Here is a 15082-nt window from a genome sequence, read left to right as displayed (position 1 = left end):
GGACTGTTTCAAGTGACACCTAAACAATTTATGTAAATGGCAGACATGGGAGAAACTCGACCATCGACAGTGAGTCAAACATATAGCTGTTGTCTAAGCTTTTTGGAAGATGCCTATTCAAACTCAAACCTAAAAACATGGAACAAATTTAAGTAGCGAATCTTAGAGACAACTTTACCTTAATTTTGAGGCGAACTTTGCTGGCTTCAGAATTCGCTGACTCAACACTCATAGGCGTTCCCGGTTGAGAATCCAAATGACTAAGGTCTATGTGTGGAAAAAAAATTAATAATAAAATTGAGTACACTATAATGGGTGTGTGTACGAGGTAAGCGTTTCCTAGTCCCTAGGCCTCACTATCCTGTGCGGTCAATGCGTCTCGGGGCACGTGGTCCGAGCGAAGGAGTTTCCCGCAAGTTCGCCTCGGATACGGCACCGAAATGCATTGACCGAGAAGGCCTGGGTAAGCGAAGAACAACCGCACGGCTTTAAGACAGGCAGCTCTACTCCGGATTCGGATTGAGTCAGCTCTCCCGGATTCCAAAGGTCTAGTATAACAAGTGAAAAAAAAATAAAATAAAAAAAGTTAAAAATACAGAGAGAGGAAATGAAAGCACATGCTCAATAGCCCTCGCAGGGTTTTGGCCCAGAGACTAAAACCCGACGAGGCATCATAGAATTCCCCCCGTGTATATATGTAAGGAATTGAAAAAAAAGTCGAAAATAAGAAAATAAGTGTTTGTAGTATGAGAAGCGTTCCCGATTTGATGAAACTAGGCGCGCACAATGGTCTCGGGTAATTTTTCAGCAAGCGCGCAAGGTAGTGTTGGGGAATTTGCGTTCTCTTCTGTTTCATACCAAACTGAGAGCAAACCATGCGATGATTGGTTAATACTCATCTCCATAATTCTCGGCAATGGCTGCATTGACTATCAATACTGATTAAGGTTAAGCCCTGAGAATAGTGATAAGGGTTAAGCACTGATCAATACTGATTAGGGTTAAGAACTGACTCGAAAAACGGACAGCTTCTATTTAGGGTTAAGGTTGATGCTATATAGTTCCAACTCATATAAAAAAGATTGACTCTCATTTTCAGAAACACACGCTCCTGCCGAATAGAAAAAAAAAAAAAAAAAAAAAAAAAAAAAAAAAAAAAACTCGGCATCGTCAATCGTCAGCGCATTAGACCATATACCCAAGTATTTTGCGCTATATAAATAATAAAGTTATGTTAACATCGACCGAAACTTCAGCGTTCCGTCGGCTCTGCGAATAACTACCAACTTACTTACATTTCTAAACGATACAGAGTGTATACAAAAAGGCTGGAAAGAATTTTGTTACTAGCCTGCAGGTGACGCCGCTCGAGAGTGCTTTCTCTTGTGGCTCTTTTTTGATGTTGAAGATTCTTCACCACTAACCGACCCCTGTAACAAATTGACATGCAATATTTATGCAACAGAGAAATAATTATTACGACCACAAGTGGTTTTCTCTCCTCCCTCCTGTTAAATACGATCTTGTAATGCTAACTAAACAACGGGAGAATTATTTCATGCATGCAATGTCCCAAACCCTTTTTGTAACTGGTTGTAGAGAAGCTTTTCGAGGCGAGTAGTGCGTACACGGTTCAAATCAAAGCTCACTAAGACATGTTCACAGTCGTGTTCACTGAATAAAAACCGTCAAAAAAACTGAAAAACTGCCAAAGTTAGTGGGAGCTCGAAACTAGACGTCCATCTTGGTCAACACACCGCTGACTGGGAGAGGCAAAAAACAATGGTCTACATCTTCATTAAAAGTGCCTCAGAAGAAAGTGAGTTCAAAAAGGTCTTGAATAAAGGGCTTATTCTACCGTGAAAACCGTCCTAACGGACTGGCGCAAACAAAAACACCAAGATTAAAATTTTTTCATTTTCGTACTTGCAAAGTCAAACTAGAAAGATCGTTAATAGTTTGTCTAAATTACAATTCATATTTCAGCGTCATCAAACTCTCTGTAATCGACTTAAGGTAAGTACAGCCTTGTGACGTTTGTTCCACTCACCGGAGAGGCAGGGGGTGGAAGAGGAGAGAGGCTCATTATCTTGCGCTCCTTCAAATCGATTACAATTCCCATCTACAAAAGAACAACAGACAATAGTAGTTTTAGGTGCTAGTATAATGTGTGACTGCAGACTCGAACAAGAAATTGGGAACAAAACTATTGTATCTGAACTTTATAAAACTGGATAATGTTTTCCGTTAGCCCTCACCCGTCTTACAGCTACACTGGTTAGTGGTTACATGGAAAAAAGGGACAAAAGGGAAATTTAAAAGCTGTCGAAGAACAACTGTCATTTCAGGGTTAAACAAAGTGCGGTATCGTTTTCATCTTTCTACCCTGACCTTTTCCAAGAATGAGCGAAATGAAGAATAAACAAGCCGACGTTAATTACGTTTGTAAAAAACTTAAGCTACCGAAGACCTTGCTACGGAGTGCTCACAAAAGATTTTCTCCATATACTTTAAAGTAAACCGAACCTGATAACGCCGGAACAATGCCTGCTTAAAACTGGCTTAAAGTTAGGATTAAAGAATACATTAAAACAAGCCAAAGAAAATTGTTTTGAATCCTGGGTTTGTCCTGGTGTTCATGGTAATGTTGAAACTATGATCATACTTCGCACTTTGCCGCCTGATTATCAGACAGAGGGGAAAACACACACTTACTCCTTGCGGAGGAACACAGCTGGGAGTGAGGCGACCCCATAACGCATTATATAACTCCACTCCATCTCGTCGCAAACGAGCGTCAACAGAGGAGCTGGAACTAAAAAACAAAGGATATTATTGTAAATAAACAAGCTTATCGCTATTCGTACATACAAAAGACAGTGTGGCAGGGCATAGGCGCAAGGCTCTCGCGAGCCTAAATTCCCCTTCCCCCTCCCCGTTCCCTTTTTAACGCCTGCCACGATGCAGGTTATACATAGGATTACAAGGTGAAAGGTCATACCTTCGTCATATTCACATGCATGCACGCATATTTTGTGAAACAAACAAACAAACAACACACAAAAACAAGGGCCAAACTTCGGTAACGAGAAAATAACAAAAAAGAACTTTCCCATTCAGTCTTTCTTCTCGGTGAAAAGACAAGTGATGTACTAATGATCATAAAATAACGAAGGAAATACATGCCGAGACCCCGTTACGTCTTCAAAGAGTATTTAACCAAACAGTCGAAAAAAGCGTAACAAGGATATAGCTCTCGATTAAAGAGCCTGTGGCAATGCAACAAGAAAACTTGTTTGAGAACTAAATTAAGAGAGTTAAATTCAGTCCTTTCTAGTAAAGTGAAGGTGCCCGAAATGACAACGTTTTTAAATCTCTCTTCATGACCGCATTTAACTTTCGTAATTCTGTTGAGAAAAGGGAACACATCCAAGAGAAAGTAAATGAGACATATGACAACTTACTTGATTAACTTCCATAAGCACTCCACTAGATCTAAGCTGTTTAGACGGGACTCGGCCTTCTTTGAGAATGGAGGATTTTTTGTTAGTGAACACAGCGTATAATGCCTGCAAAGACAAATAATTTTGAGGTCTACCTACTTATTTATTTCCTTCATATGGAGCGCTTTCCATTCAACCAAAACTTTCCAAAATTTGAAAACAGTGGCAAATGGTACAGAAAATTCCCGGAAAAGTTTCCAGAAGTTCCGAAAGCTGTTAAATTTCCGAAATGCCAACCATTCAACCGAAAATTCTAGAAATTCCGGAAGCAAAGTTAAATGGAAAGAAAACTTCCGGGGAAAAAATTTCGAAAATTTGGGTATACCTCGCGAGGTTGTCCCCTTTTTTGGAAATTTTAATTTTGGAAAATGATTTTGGTTGAATGGAAAGAGCCCATTTTTTTCATAGCATTGTTCGCTCTGTGATTGGCTGAAAAATCTCGCGACATTTTTCTCAACCAATTAACTTGATCACATCATTTTTCCCGCGCTTAGCACCGGATGCAAATCTTCACTCCGAGTTCTCATTGGTTCATTTTTTTTTTATTTCTTGACCCTCAACAACCGCTGCATTCTCTATATAAAGTTAAGCCTAGTTCATAAAAATCGTTTATAATGTGAAAATGGAGAAGTTTAGATTAAAGTAACTTGCCTGATAAAAGGGACAGGGTCATTTTCAATTAATCCCATCAAGTAGTTCATTCCTCGCTCAAGGTTTTCAGCTGAAAACAAATAAGAACATGGTTGTTTACTATTGAACACGTGGAAAAACCGGTCGGTTCACGGTATGGGCAAATGGTACGCAAAATTCAAGACTGGTAAATTTCGGCGTCCCCGAATCGCGTGTACCATTTGCACAAATCGGTTCCATTCACCGAAAAACGGCTACGAAAGCTTGAAACTTGTATCAAAGATGGCTTTGATGTTCGGCTGGAACGAACCGAAAAGTCGTGTGCCATTAACTTTGTAACCGTATTTTCCGGAAACTTTTTGTAAGTGGTGAACAGTCCGAATTTCTATTTGGAAAATTCTGACCGGAAAAACAGGACTAACTTTTCCGTCGTTCCGGCATTCCCGGAAATTTTCCACTCAAAAGACCTGAAAAGTCGTGTTCTATTTATTTTGCAACCGGATTTTCCGGAAACGTTTTGTACGTGGTGAAAAACCCATATATTCGCTTGTAACTGGTTGCAATGTTTCAACCAGTCTAATATGTATAAAACAATTTAAACAATCAATCGGAGTTCAATTAGGAGTAATTTTTACCATCAACAACTTCAAGAAACCAGTGTCTAAACACAAAGAAACATAAGCATTCGACATAAAAAGAGAAATAAAAGCTTAATATTCCAATACTTACTTTTGGTGAGGTCAACAAGGCAATCAATGGCTGCGAGACGTACATCTTCAAAGTGACCAAAGCTAAAATCGAAAAATCAATCAGTTTCTATAAACAGAATAATAACTCTTAAAAAACTGATCATCCATCAAACAAGGGTTATTCAACTAATTATTTCATCACAAAAACTTCTTTGGACTATGTTTTCCGCCGACAGTCGTTGAAAGACACCAAGTCGCTAACATGAGCTTCCTTAAAATGCTTTTATAGCCGTGGAAATTGAACTAAATAATAAGTTTTGTTGAGTTGGGAGGTCAGCGGTGGCAGCGTGGCCGAGCTATTAAAAAACTGAACTTTTAATTTTCAGGCCCCGAGTTCAAGTCCCCCCCTGACCGCTAGCTGGATTTGTTTTCGGTATCCCCGAGTTCAAATCCTCCGCCACACTGGTAAAATGGCCTACTGGTCCGCCTCCTACCAGTTGGGATTCTTAACCATGTTTTGTCATTGTCCATTTAAAGTATTTGTTTCATTATCAAACTGGAAATAGCTAGAAAAACTGTCTAACTGGTTACTCCACCTAGAAATAACACATGACCTTATCTTAATCAGATTCTCCCGCATTTAATTCATGACATAAAGACAAAAGGCAATGATGTCATTAGCGTTAATGTATTCCCCCGCACGTAAAAAATATTCCCACGCAAAAACGGATAATTCAGTGCGCCCTATACTACTTGCCAGGTATCGTTAATGGAAACGACGGAGAAGAGAAAGCGCCATCACCGAGTATACAGTATATCCTTGCACACGCATCTAAAACTAACTCTGTGAACGTTTGGTAATACATCTTGTAAAGTCACCACGCGCGCTGCGGAAGAGCAAAGAAGGGTAGGGCCGCGACAGGGACAAGCCAGTCTCGTTACCACGGACATTGTATGTACGAACACGAAAATTCCAAATAAATATGTTTTTTGAATCAGATAAATTCTCAGAGCTTAGTACTCACCTAGCGTAGTATTCAAAAGCAGCAGGGTCAGGAGGCACGTGACTGTTGACTTGTAACACTCTTAGAGCCTTCAGACAACTGAAAATATTACAATGGCATCTCTTAGTCACAAGGAAGAAGACGGGGTTAGTTCCTAACAGTTCCCGGTATTCATCAATTATTTATTATAATAAGCGCACGTTTGGGCGAGTTTGCTTTTTTGCTACAAACAAGTAAAACCGCAATAATCATTTTTATAGTTCGATTAACAGCCGCTATTCGGGAATTTGGCCCACTAAAGACCGAACCCGAGGGACCGGACCCGAGGGATCGGATCGGAGGGATTGGCTGAAACCAAGAGAGGATAAAGGGGACAGAGAAGGCATCCCCCATACGCACCCTATTCCATAGGTAATTCGTCTCGAGTTATTTTTAAAATTGGGATAAAGTTACCTCGCGTGCTGCGTGGATGTTTCGCATGACTAAACGCCCTGCAAAACATGTCGGGCGAAAGGCAATGAAAGCGTAAAGAGATCGAGACCATTTCTGAATATTGAAGCGAAATGAATCGGCGCTCACCTGGGAAAAGGGAATCGCTGTACTCTTTGTTCTCTTTGACAACCCGTGAAATCAGTTTAACTCGAAGTTGTCGTAACCTCAGTGCTTTAATAAAATGAGAAATTTCGCCGGTCTTTTGAAACTTGGTCGTTTGTATAATAAAGCAAGTAGGACGCTAAGTGTTATTTTTGTTGAATAATAAAAGACAAATAAAAGAATAAATATCAAACCAGAAATTGCTCTCTTCAAACTGTAAATTATAAATGATCCTGAGAGAATATTCAGTGTGTTAAGGGTTTCCCTGTTGTACTGTTAGCTCTATACAAGAGAGGAGGGGCGATTCTTTTTTAATTTCCGTTTCGCTGACACAGCTTTAGCAGAAATCTCTCTATAGCCGTTTTCGTCGACAAAACAAATAGCAATATCGCTCTCCGCGTCTTCCGACATTTTTTTCTGCGTCAATTCGTGAAGGACGCGTGGCTCTGAGCGTGGGTCATCCACGTGGTACACATTCGCGCTATGTGATTGGCTGTTGGGATCTATGGTCTTAAAAATAACTCGAGACGAATTACCTATGGAATAGGGTGTGTATGGGGGATGCCTTCTCTGTCCCCTTTACCCTCTCTTGCTGAAACGAAGCCTATCATTTATCTTGATTTCCTTTTGTAACAACAAATGGTGAACGATTCAATCCTGGGCCGTTTGGCCTTATTAGCCTGGAATCAGGCCGAATTTCTACGTGGTTCGCGATATAATCGGACCTAATATAAAATCACACAGTGCCTGTAGCGTGCTAAAAGCACCACAGGAAAGTAAAGAAAATAGAGACTTAAAGATTCGCTACGGAGAGCTGCTACTTCGGCGACATGACGTCAAAAGGGAGCTTAAGCAACAACGACGGAGACGGCTGCAAAAAAATCACTTAAAAAGTGAATTCGCGCTACATCAAACTTTATCGCGCTTATTCCCACTCGTCCAATTCGCCAAATGTTGGCAAACGTTTCTGGAGCTGAATTCTAAAAAACTGTATTAAAGTTCAGGAAAAGAAAAAGAAAGTCGTCTTCTGTTCACGTTCTCGACAGAACGGGAAATAAGGCACTTTCTCATTGTAGTCGTGCAGCGACAGCAAAGAAATGTACAAAAAAGCGTGATGCACGTGCAAAGTTGTTTTTTAGCCAATCTAAACCTGTAGCTTTTTTGCCATTCTCGCTGCCGTCGCCGTCGCCGTCGTCGTCGCTCAAGGTCCCTTTAACTCACTTGCGTTGATGTCACCACCCAAACTGCAGCAAGGCTTTCCAAAGGGTTGAGCCTTGCTTTCTGGTACGACAAAATGTCAGTTGATACTCAAGAACTTTGTCGGGAAATCCGCGTTGCTACTAAGGTGGTGACGTCACCGGAAGTTATTTTGACCTCATGTCGCCGTAGTAGCACCTCTCTGTAGCGAATTTTAAAGTCGGGACGGTTCGCAACTTCAGAGATTACAAAATCGTGCACGCATAATAACTTTCCAAGGTTACGATGTGCGTTCAGTAGAAATTAGATGACAATTAGACTGGGAAGAGCTTGTTTCAATACAGCAAAGGGGTTTAAGCGTATTGATGTATGATACAGTTAATTGAAATGTGCCTAGTTAATTAAGGGATTTTTTCTAAAATGCGTGTGAGAATAACCCTTATAAGTCTAAGCTAAGAACCCCAGAGAATAATGTTGCTCTGGGTCAAAAACAGAATATTTTAAAGGGTCGTTTTCATATAGAGGAGGAATACTGTGGAATTCATTACCAACCGAGATAAAGGCATCCGAATTCAAAGCTATTTCAAAAGAAAACTGGCCAGCAGGCAAGCAAACTATTGAGTAAATCTTATCGTCTGTACTTATTGATTAAGATTTTTAAAGTATTTACAGTACTCAGTATTCATTCTGTTTCAATAAGATTTTTTCATTTCATGTAAAGAAGTTGCGTAACTTATGAAATTACCGTATTCAAATAAAAGTGAATCAATCAATCAATCAATCGTCGTTGCAAAAAGTAAAATTATCTTAATACCCAAGGGCTGGCTTTCAGACTTGGTCAGATGGTTTAGAAGTTAGTACAGTGTAATAGAGGACCATCAAAGGGACATTTTGACCAAGAAGTTTCTCTAAAAGTTGATGGCTGCGCTGTAGATGTAAGGTTCAGATCCAAACTCACCTTACAGATAGAACATATCGGTAGGTAGGAAGCAGCTTCTCTAAGTTCAGCTGCCGAGTAACTTCACCTAAGATTAGCTGAGTTTCCTCTGTTAACTTGACCACTGGTTTGCCTTCACTGATAATAAACAGACATTATAAGTTAGTATAATGAGACGTCAGGTTAAGATTCAATGTTGAATCTTGAGAATTGCGTGGATAAACTCATGAAGAATGTATAAAGGTTGCGTCGGTGTTGTGTTAAAACTACACTTTTGGACTTTGGACTGTCAGACGAATAGACCATTTTCGAGTTCCAAAACCTCTCAGTTTCAAAACGAGTCTAAGTGCAAAACCTTTCTTGGGGAAATGAGTTTTACTTGTACAAAGATAAAAAATCATATTTCGCACTTAGCACGTCGCTTTGAAACAGAGGCTTGACCCAATTTCCAGGGCAAACTGATTTGCTATAACAAACGTAAAAAGGATGACGTCACCAAAACAGCCCCATAGTGCATTTGGACACAATACCGACCCAGTCTCCCACAAAATGGCCAATACTGGTGACAATGATAATCATTCATTCAACATTGAGCCAATACATACCTATTTGTGGTTACCATGGAAACACCAGGTGTGACAGTATTGGCTAGTGCGTCAATGAGAGCGCTTCGATAATGACTGTCTGTGTACTAAAAGGTTATGATAGTGGTTAATTGACGTTGGAATCAACCATAATGGCCGCGAGGTTCTTTTTTCTTCCCGTTCAGTGTATGATTCTTTGTCTATAGTTCAAATGAAATCGTGGGTTCATTTCAACGTTCTTCGTGGGTGTAGCTTAAGGAAATTTTGTGGAGTTCGTTGAGCCAGGTATTGAAAAAAAAAAAACAGAAAAATAACTAATTATCCACATTTGTTTCAGTTCTCTTTCTGGTTTGTAGCTGAAAAGGGGACACCTACGCTTAGCAGTGCAAACTTCTTTGCTAAATGTAGTTGTTTAGTTTTGGACAATTTTATTATTTCTAACAAAGGTCGCTGGGTATGGGTTGCGCGGGGGGTGGGGATTGAATACAGCATATTATAAACAATACCTTATTAAGCCTGTTGTCATTGTATTTGATTAAATCCAAGATGAACTGTAGCACTTCGCGTGGGCACTGAGAATGCACATTTCTAACAGTGGCGATAGCAACAGGCAGCGTCTACGTGGACAAAATATGATTTATTAACAAAGTGTGGATCAACGAAATGCAAGAATTTTTACTTGATAATTTTTTAAAAGAGGAAGACCTCGGCATAGTTTCAAGATCTACATATATCAGTGCCTATGTATGACCATCAATATTACCGACACCAGCACCACCAACAGTAGGGCCATTTATACGTGGAAAAATAAGACGGGGTCTTACATAGGACGCGTCTTAAATAAGACGCGAACTTTCCGTATATTCGGCACATTTCGTCTAAAATAAGACGAGTCTCAGCTAAGACGCGTCTTATTTTAGAACAGCCCTTAACACCTGTTCTTAGATAAGACGCGTCTTAGCTAAGACGAGAAAAACTTCGTACAAATGACCTTCGCGTCTTACATAAGACGCGAACGCACAGTACGCATGCGTTAATTTTTGGCGCGCAACGTTGGATTGCCGTTGCTACGGGTCAAGAACAGAAATAAGACGCGAACCATTAATACGAGCTGTTCTCGTCTGAGATAAGACATGCTCGTATAAATGGTACAGTTCGCGTCTTATTTAAGACGGTTTTATTTTTCCTCGCATAAATGGCCCTAATGTCAATATTTATATCCTTTGCGTCTTAGGTGCATGGGGCTCACCTCTTGCACAAGTGTTTGGTATAATTTATTCCTTTCAACATTGTCTTCTTCATAACTGAAAGTACCTTTTTACACGGCTCATCTTTTTTACGCCCCTGTTAAACAAACCTTTTGTATAAAGTAGGTGATGAAGTTTGAGAAGTCGTTGTACTTGACAATGTGTGGACAGGACTGTGATCCAAACATATTTCTGAAAATACCGATCATGGTTGTGTGACCGTTCCAGCTGGATGCACAAGCTGTAGCAATCTGTGTCAATTGTACAGAACATAAAAGAACATCAAATGCAATTACAAATATCTTAGACAACTATATAATTTGCTGGAATTCTTGGTTTGCAACCACGTGACAAGGCGGCCATGTTGGTGGTCAATACGCTAAAATTTTTCTCGCAGAATTTACATGAAAATGGAGTTTAGTTCCCAAAAGAAAGATACTTTTGTTCTTGACCTCCAACATGGCCGCCGTGACGTCACGAGCAAAACAGCAATAGAATACATGTATCAGGAAAAGTTTAGGAGGTATATTTTTTAAGCTAAACGAAATCCAGTTAACAATTCTGCAGTCTACGAGCTGAGGTGTTTTCGTCGCTCAATAGGGGCTGGTGCACGATACACCAAGTGAATATTAAGTCTCGAGTCATGCCATAAAGAACACAACAATGATCCCTAGCCCTTACACAATAACGCAATAAACTTCACACAACAGGCCCCAGTTGTTCGTAAGGTGGATAACGCTATCCAATGGGTAAATGTCTATCCAATGGATAGCGTAATCGGTTTCCCTCGATAGTGATTTATCTGATGGATAGCACTATCCAACATTTAAGCAACCGGGGCCAGAACGAGACAATAGTGAATATATTATATTGACTTGGTATATCGAGCATCACCCACTGGCCGAGCGCACGAGGGAAACTTCTGCCACAAAAAAAGATTGGTTAACACAGGTTCGTCGTGCAGTTTCACTGACGGGCGGGGAATCATTCAACCAATCAGAGCTACAGCACGTGGATTTAATCCCTGCGCATGCGTAACAGATTAGAGAATAGACTCGTTTCGTGGCACAAGTTCTTTCCACTCACCCAATCAAGATTTTAAGGAGAGAAAATAAACTCTACCCTCAAATCTGTGGAATTTGTTTGCAGGCCTTTTTCAAAAGTACCATAAAACTCTAAACTCTATGTTTTCCCTCCAACATTTGGTATATACGCATTGCTTTCAGCTTCTCTTCGCCCAATTGTAAGTCCAAACTGAGAGAAATTGTAGACAATGCTCATGCAAAGTTTTAGAGAGAAAACAAAGAGTATTATGGTATTTTTTAAAAAGGCCTTTTTAAGCCGATACCACACCAGCCATCGGTTTCCTTCTTAATCTAAATCATTACAGTCTTAACATTAATTTTGTTGTTTCCAGGTTAACTCATTTTCTTTTTTCATGACTGACACACTCACCTTAGCAAGGCAAAAACATGCTTGGAGCCTTACTCTGAAGAAACACTCGTTTTGGTTGATGATATCTATTAGAGCCTGTCTGGTTGCCTGAGTGGGAAATTTCTCTAGTGCAGCAATAGCCTATGATTTTAAGAAACAAGTTCCTTAGTTTGCTTAGTTTAGCAATCAGGGGCGTAGCCAAGCCTTTTTTTTTTCGTTTACGCCCAGGAAGTCACAGAATTGCTCTGCTGGGAAAACACCCACTCGCTCTGTTATCTGATAAGCCCTAACAATGAACCTCATTCAACCACACAATCATGTCATTTATCCTGTCTCCGGCCAGAGTTCGTTGCTATTATAAATGTTCTTTTGATCACATATAAAAAAAACTAACAGCAATGCCCTAATGAGGACTGTTAACAATAGCTATAATACTTAAAATACAATCCGGACATCTAAAGAAAAAAATAAATATTTAGAGTATCGATAAAAGGCTTCATAAAATAGTCGTGTTTAAATGATTCAAAACAACAACTTTCCTGATATCAACTTTTTTGCCAAAGCCTGATGTGAATAATAACTTTCAAAATTTATCGTTGACTCGACCCTGTACAAGTGCACATTTTTTATAGAACATTTTCCGAAATAGAATGCCATAATCAACACTAGGAGGTCTAGGAAGAAAATCTACGCGTCGGTGTCAATTATCTACTATCGGTCCCTAAAATGCAAGTCTTAAATAAATAAATAAATAAATAAATAAATAAATAAAGCTGTAATGGCTGTCAAAATTACTGGTAAACCCAGTAGTTTACATTGTGGCCCACATAAGTCTTCTTGCAGCTTCTTGGCTTTTTTCAGTGACAAACGTCGATTACTCTTTCGCAGTCAATGGGTATCTCTCTATACTGTACGCGAACAAGAGGAGTCTAAGAGGGCTGAGGATGATAGAACCGTGGATCGCATGTACGTTTTTATCCCGCCAAGAGCCGAGACTATTAACAATGGTTCAGTAAATTCTTGTACCTCACACTGTGCAATAACATCTCTTTCGTGTCTAAGTTGGTACTGCCACATGTAGTCAGGCTGTTCAAAGGTTACATGTCGAAGCCATGTCACCTCAGGATCAATACGAACCCACAAGACTGGCGAATCAGAGCTGTGGCAACATCAAAATATAATCGATTAGTGTTTTAAAGTTAATCCACAAATCTTTGATCAATTAGTTGGCCTTTTCCCCGCGTACGCAAAGTCAGTTTATAGTCTACCGTTCGTAATGTTCCTTATACACTATCTTTCATGTTCCAATATATTAACGTGTTCACAGGTCACTTGTGACGTGCTATTGTGGAACATTCATATTGTTTGAAATATAAAAATCAATATTTCTATAAAAGGATTAAAAAACAAAACATCTGAGCTATTTTCCAATTATAAACCTGTATTAAATAAGTTCTGATTACTAGTTTCCCGCGCTTTTCAACGCACTCACTACACCACCGAGTTCTGATTGGTTGGTCCGTTTTCTAGTATCTGCTGTGATTGGCTGAAATAACTACGTTTTTTTTTTAATAAGGCGAATGTAGTTGGTACTTACTCCATTGCATCAAGGTTAATATCCACTTCTTCTCCCGTCATTAGAGGAATCTTCTTTTTCTTATTCCTTTTAAAATTTGAGAACCAAACATCATTTGATTTATGCCACCATTTATTGAAAAAAATGACACATTGTCGCATAGGAGGCCCAATCGATCACTTTAAACTCAGTCAGCTACACGATCACAAAAATAGCATCATTAGCAGATTAAGACTGAGCAAGATAATAACTAAGAGTAAGGTGAATAGACTCTTTTCGATATTTTAAAATTGATACTTGGCTGCGAGGCTTGAAGGAATAAAACAAAAGAAATGTATGATTCATTATTAAGCTTAAAGATGGTTTCTTTTGTTTCATTCCCCCAAGCCTCGCAGCCAAGTATCAGTTTTAATATGTCGAAAATATAGTCTATTCACATGCAACATGCGCATGTAGCCGTCGCAATAAAACAATTGCATGTGATAACGTCAAAATGCAACGGTTACACGCGAATGCTGCAGGTGAATCCACCCTTAGATCACAGGGGCACCCAACGACTGTTTTCTGTAAAATATCGGTTCGGAGAAGCACATATTGCCTAGAATTTTCTTTTACTTGAGGAAGGCAAAAAATTTCTAGATGACCGTTCCATTCACGTACAATTTTCGAAGCTTGTCTTATAATATTCCCTACGCTTTTCTTAAGTTTAATTTTCACATTTTTCTTCCCAACTTAGGCTATTTTTCGTAGAAAAAGGGAACCTGAAATTTTCGGATTAAAAAGTGTGGTGGTGTTAAGAATCAGAAAATGTCTCACTTCCGTAATACGTCAAATTTCATCTAAAATTTTCGGAGAAATAACACTCAAACCCTTGTAATTTCGAAAATACTCAAGGTCCCCTAGGATGACCGAAAAGATACAAATTTTATAGCGCCGCTTAGAATGCATTTCTAGATACCTAAAAGTACTCTGGATAGCCTAAAAAAGGGTTTTCAATATATTAGGAGGAAACCATCGTTGGGTGCCCCTGAGATTAATATTCATCAAGTATGAAACTACATTATATTAATATCTAACCTGCGACTCTTGGAATGACAGGGCAGCTCATGGCGGCTGTAGACATCTTCAATCTGCACGGTGTGATTAAACGATCCATCCAGCTCCTGTACACAGACTGTTAGGGGACCCTGAAAGCAGATTAAGTAAAACAATATGCAGTAAGCACTCAGTGTAAGTAAACATGCAGTTAGCCATCCACGTCGGCATAATCAGTGAGACCTACTTCTTTCGAAAACAAGTAATACCACGATATGGAAGATGTAATACACTAAGGAAAAGTACATTTCAAAATAGTCTCTAAAGATAAAGGTAAAAAATGATAGCGAGTCATTATTTTACGTTGATAGCTCAGAATAGTCAACTGACTAACAAACCTAAGACAGACGGTGCGCTCATTTTCATGTCATTTTAACTAGAAGTGAACACTGTGAAGTTCCTCCGCGGGGATTGTATTTGATGGCCGTTGTTTGTGTCACGGATTGTCGCCATCACCGTCTCTATCACACAGATGATCACACTCGTTCAGGTCTGTTTTCATCTTCTCTGTTGTATTTTGAGGATATTTTTAATAAATGTTCACAGTTCATTGTTGTTCAGGCAACTTTATTCTATAAAAAACACAGTTTTA

The 15082-nt window shown here is 39.4% G+C and overlaps 1 protein-coding gene across 1 annotated transcript in view; it reads right to left on the bottom strand.

Annotated features, from left to right (window-relative positions):
- LOC140951872 (transcription initiation factor TFIID subunit 2-like) overlaps positions 1–15082 on the bottom strand; it is a 28588-nt gene that overhangs the window by 1235 nt on the left and 12271 nt on the right. Inside the window, exons 17-32 of the mRNA XM_073401240.1 lie at positions 14473–14582; positions 13417–13482; positions 12846–12978; positions 11841–11960; positions 10496–10636; positions 9645–9755; positions 9160–9245; positions 8576–8692; positions 5848–5925; positions 4863–4924; positions 4155–4224; positions 3465–3569; positions 2716–2815; positions 2051–2122; positions 1352–1430; positions 179–267 (exon numbers count right to left, since the gene is read on the bottom strand). Coding sequence (XP_073257341.1) covers positions 179–267; positions 1352–1430; positions 2051–2122; positions 2716–2815; positions 3465–3569; positions 4155–4224; positions 4863–4924; positions 5848–5925; positions 8576–8692; positions 9160–9245; positions 9645–9755; positions 10496–10636; positions 11841–11960; positions 12846–12978; positions 13417–13482; positions 14473–14582 — 1539 coding nt within the window. The remainder of the gene's footprint in view (positions 1–178; positions 268–1351; positions 1431–2050; positions 2123–2715; positions 2816–3464; positions 3570–4154; positions 4225–4862; positions 4925–5847; positions 5926–8575; positions 8693–9159; positions 9246–9644; positions 9756–10495; positions 10637–11840; positions 11961–12845; positions 12979–13416; positions 13483–14472; positions 14583–15082) is intronic.

The sequence above is a fragment of the Porites lutea genome, chromosome 11 (assembly GCF_958299795.1).
Source record: "Porites lutea chromosome 11, jaPorLute2.1, whole genome shotgun sequence".
Taxonomy (NCBI): domain Eukaryota; kingdom Metazoa; phylum Cnidaria; class Anthozoa; order Scleractinia; family Poritidae; genus Porites; species Porites lutea.
This window is presented reverse-complemented; position numbering and strand designations above follow the sequence as displayed.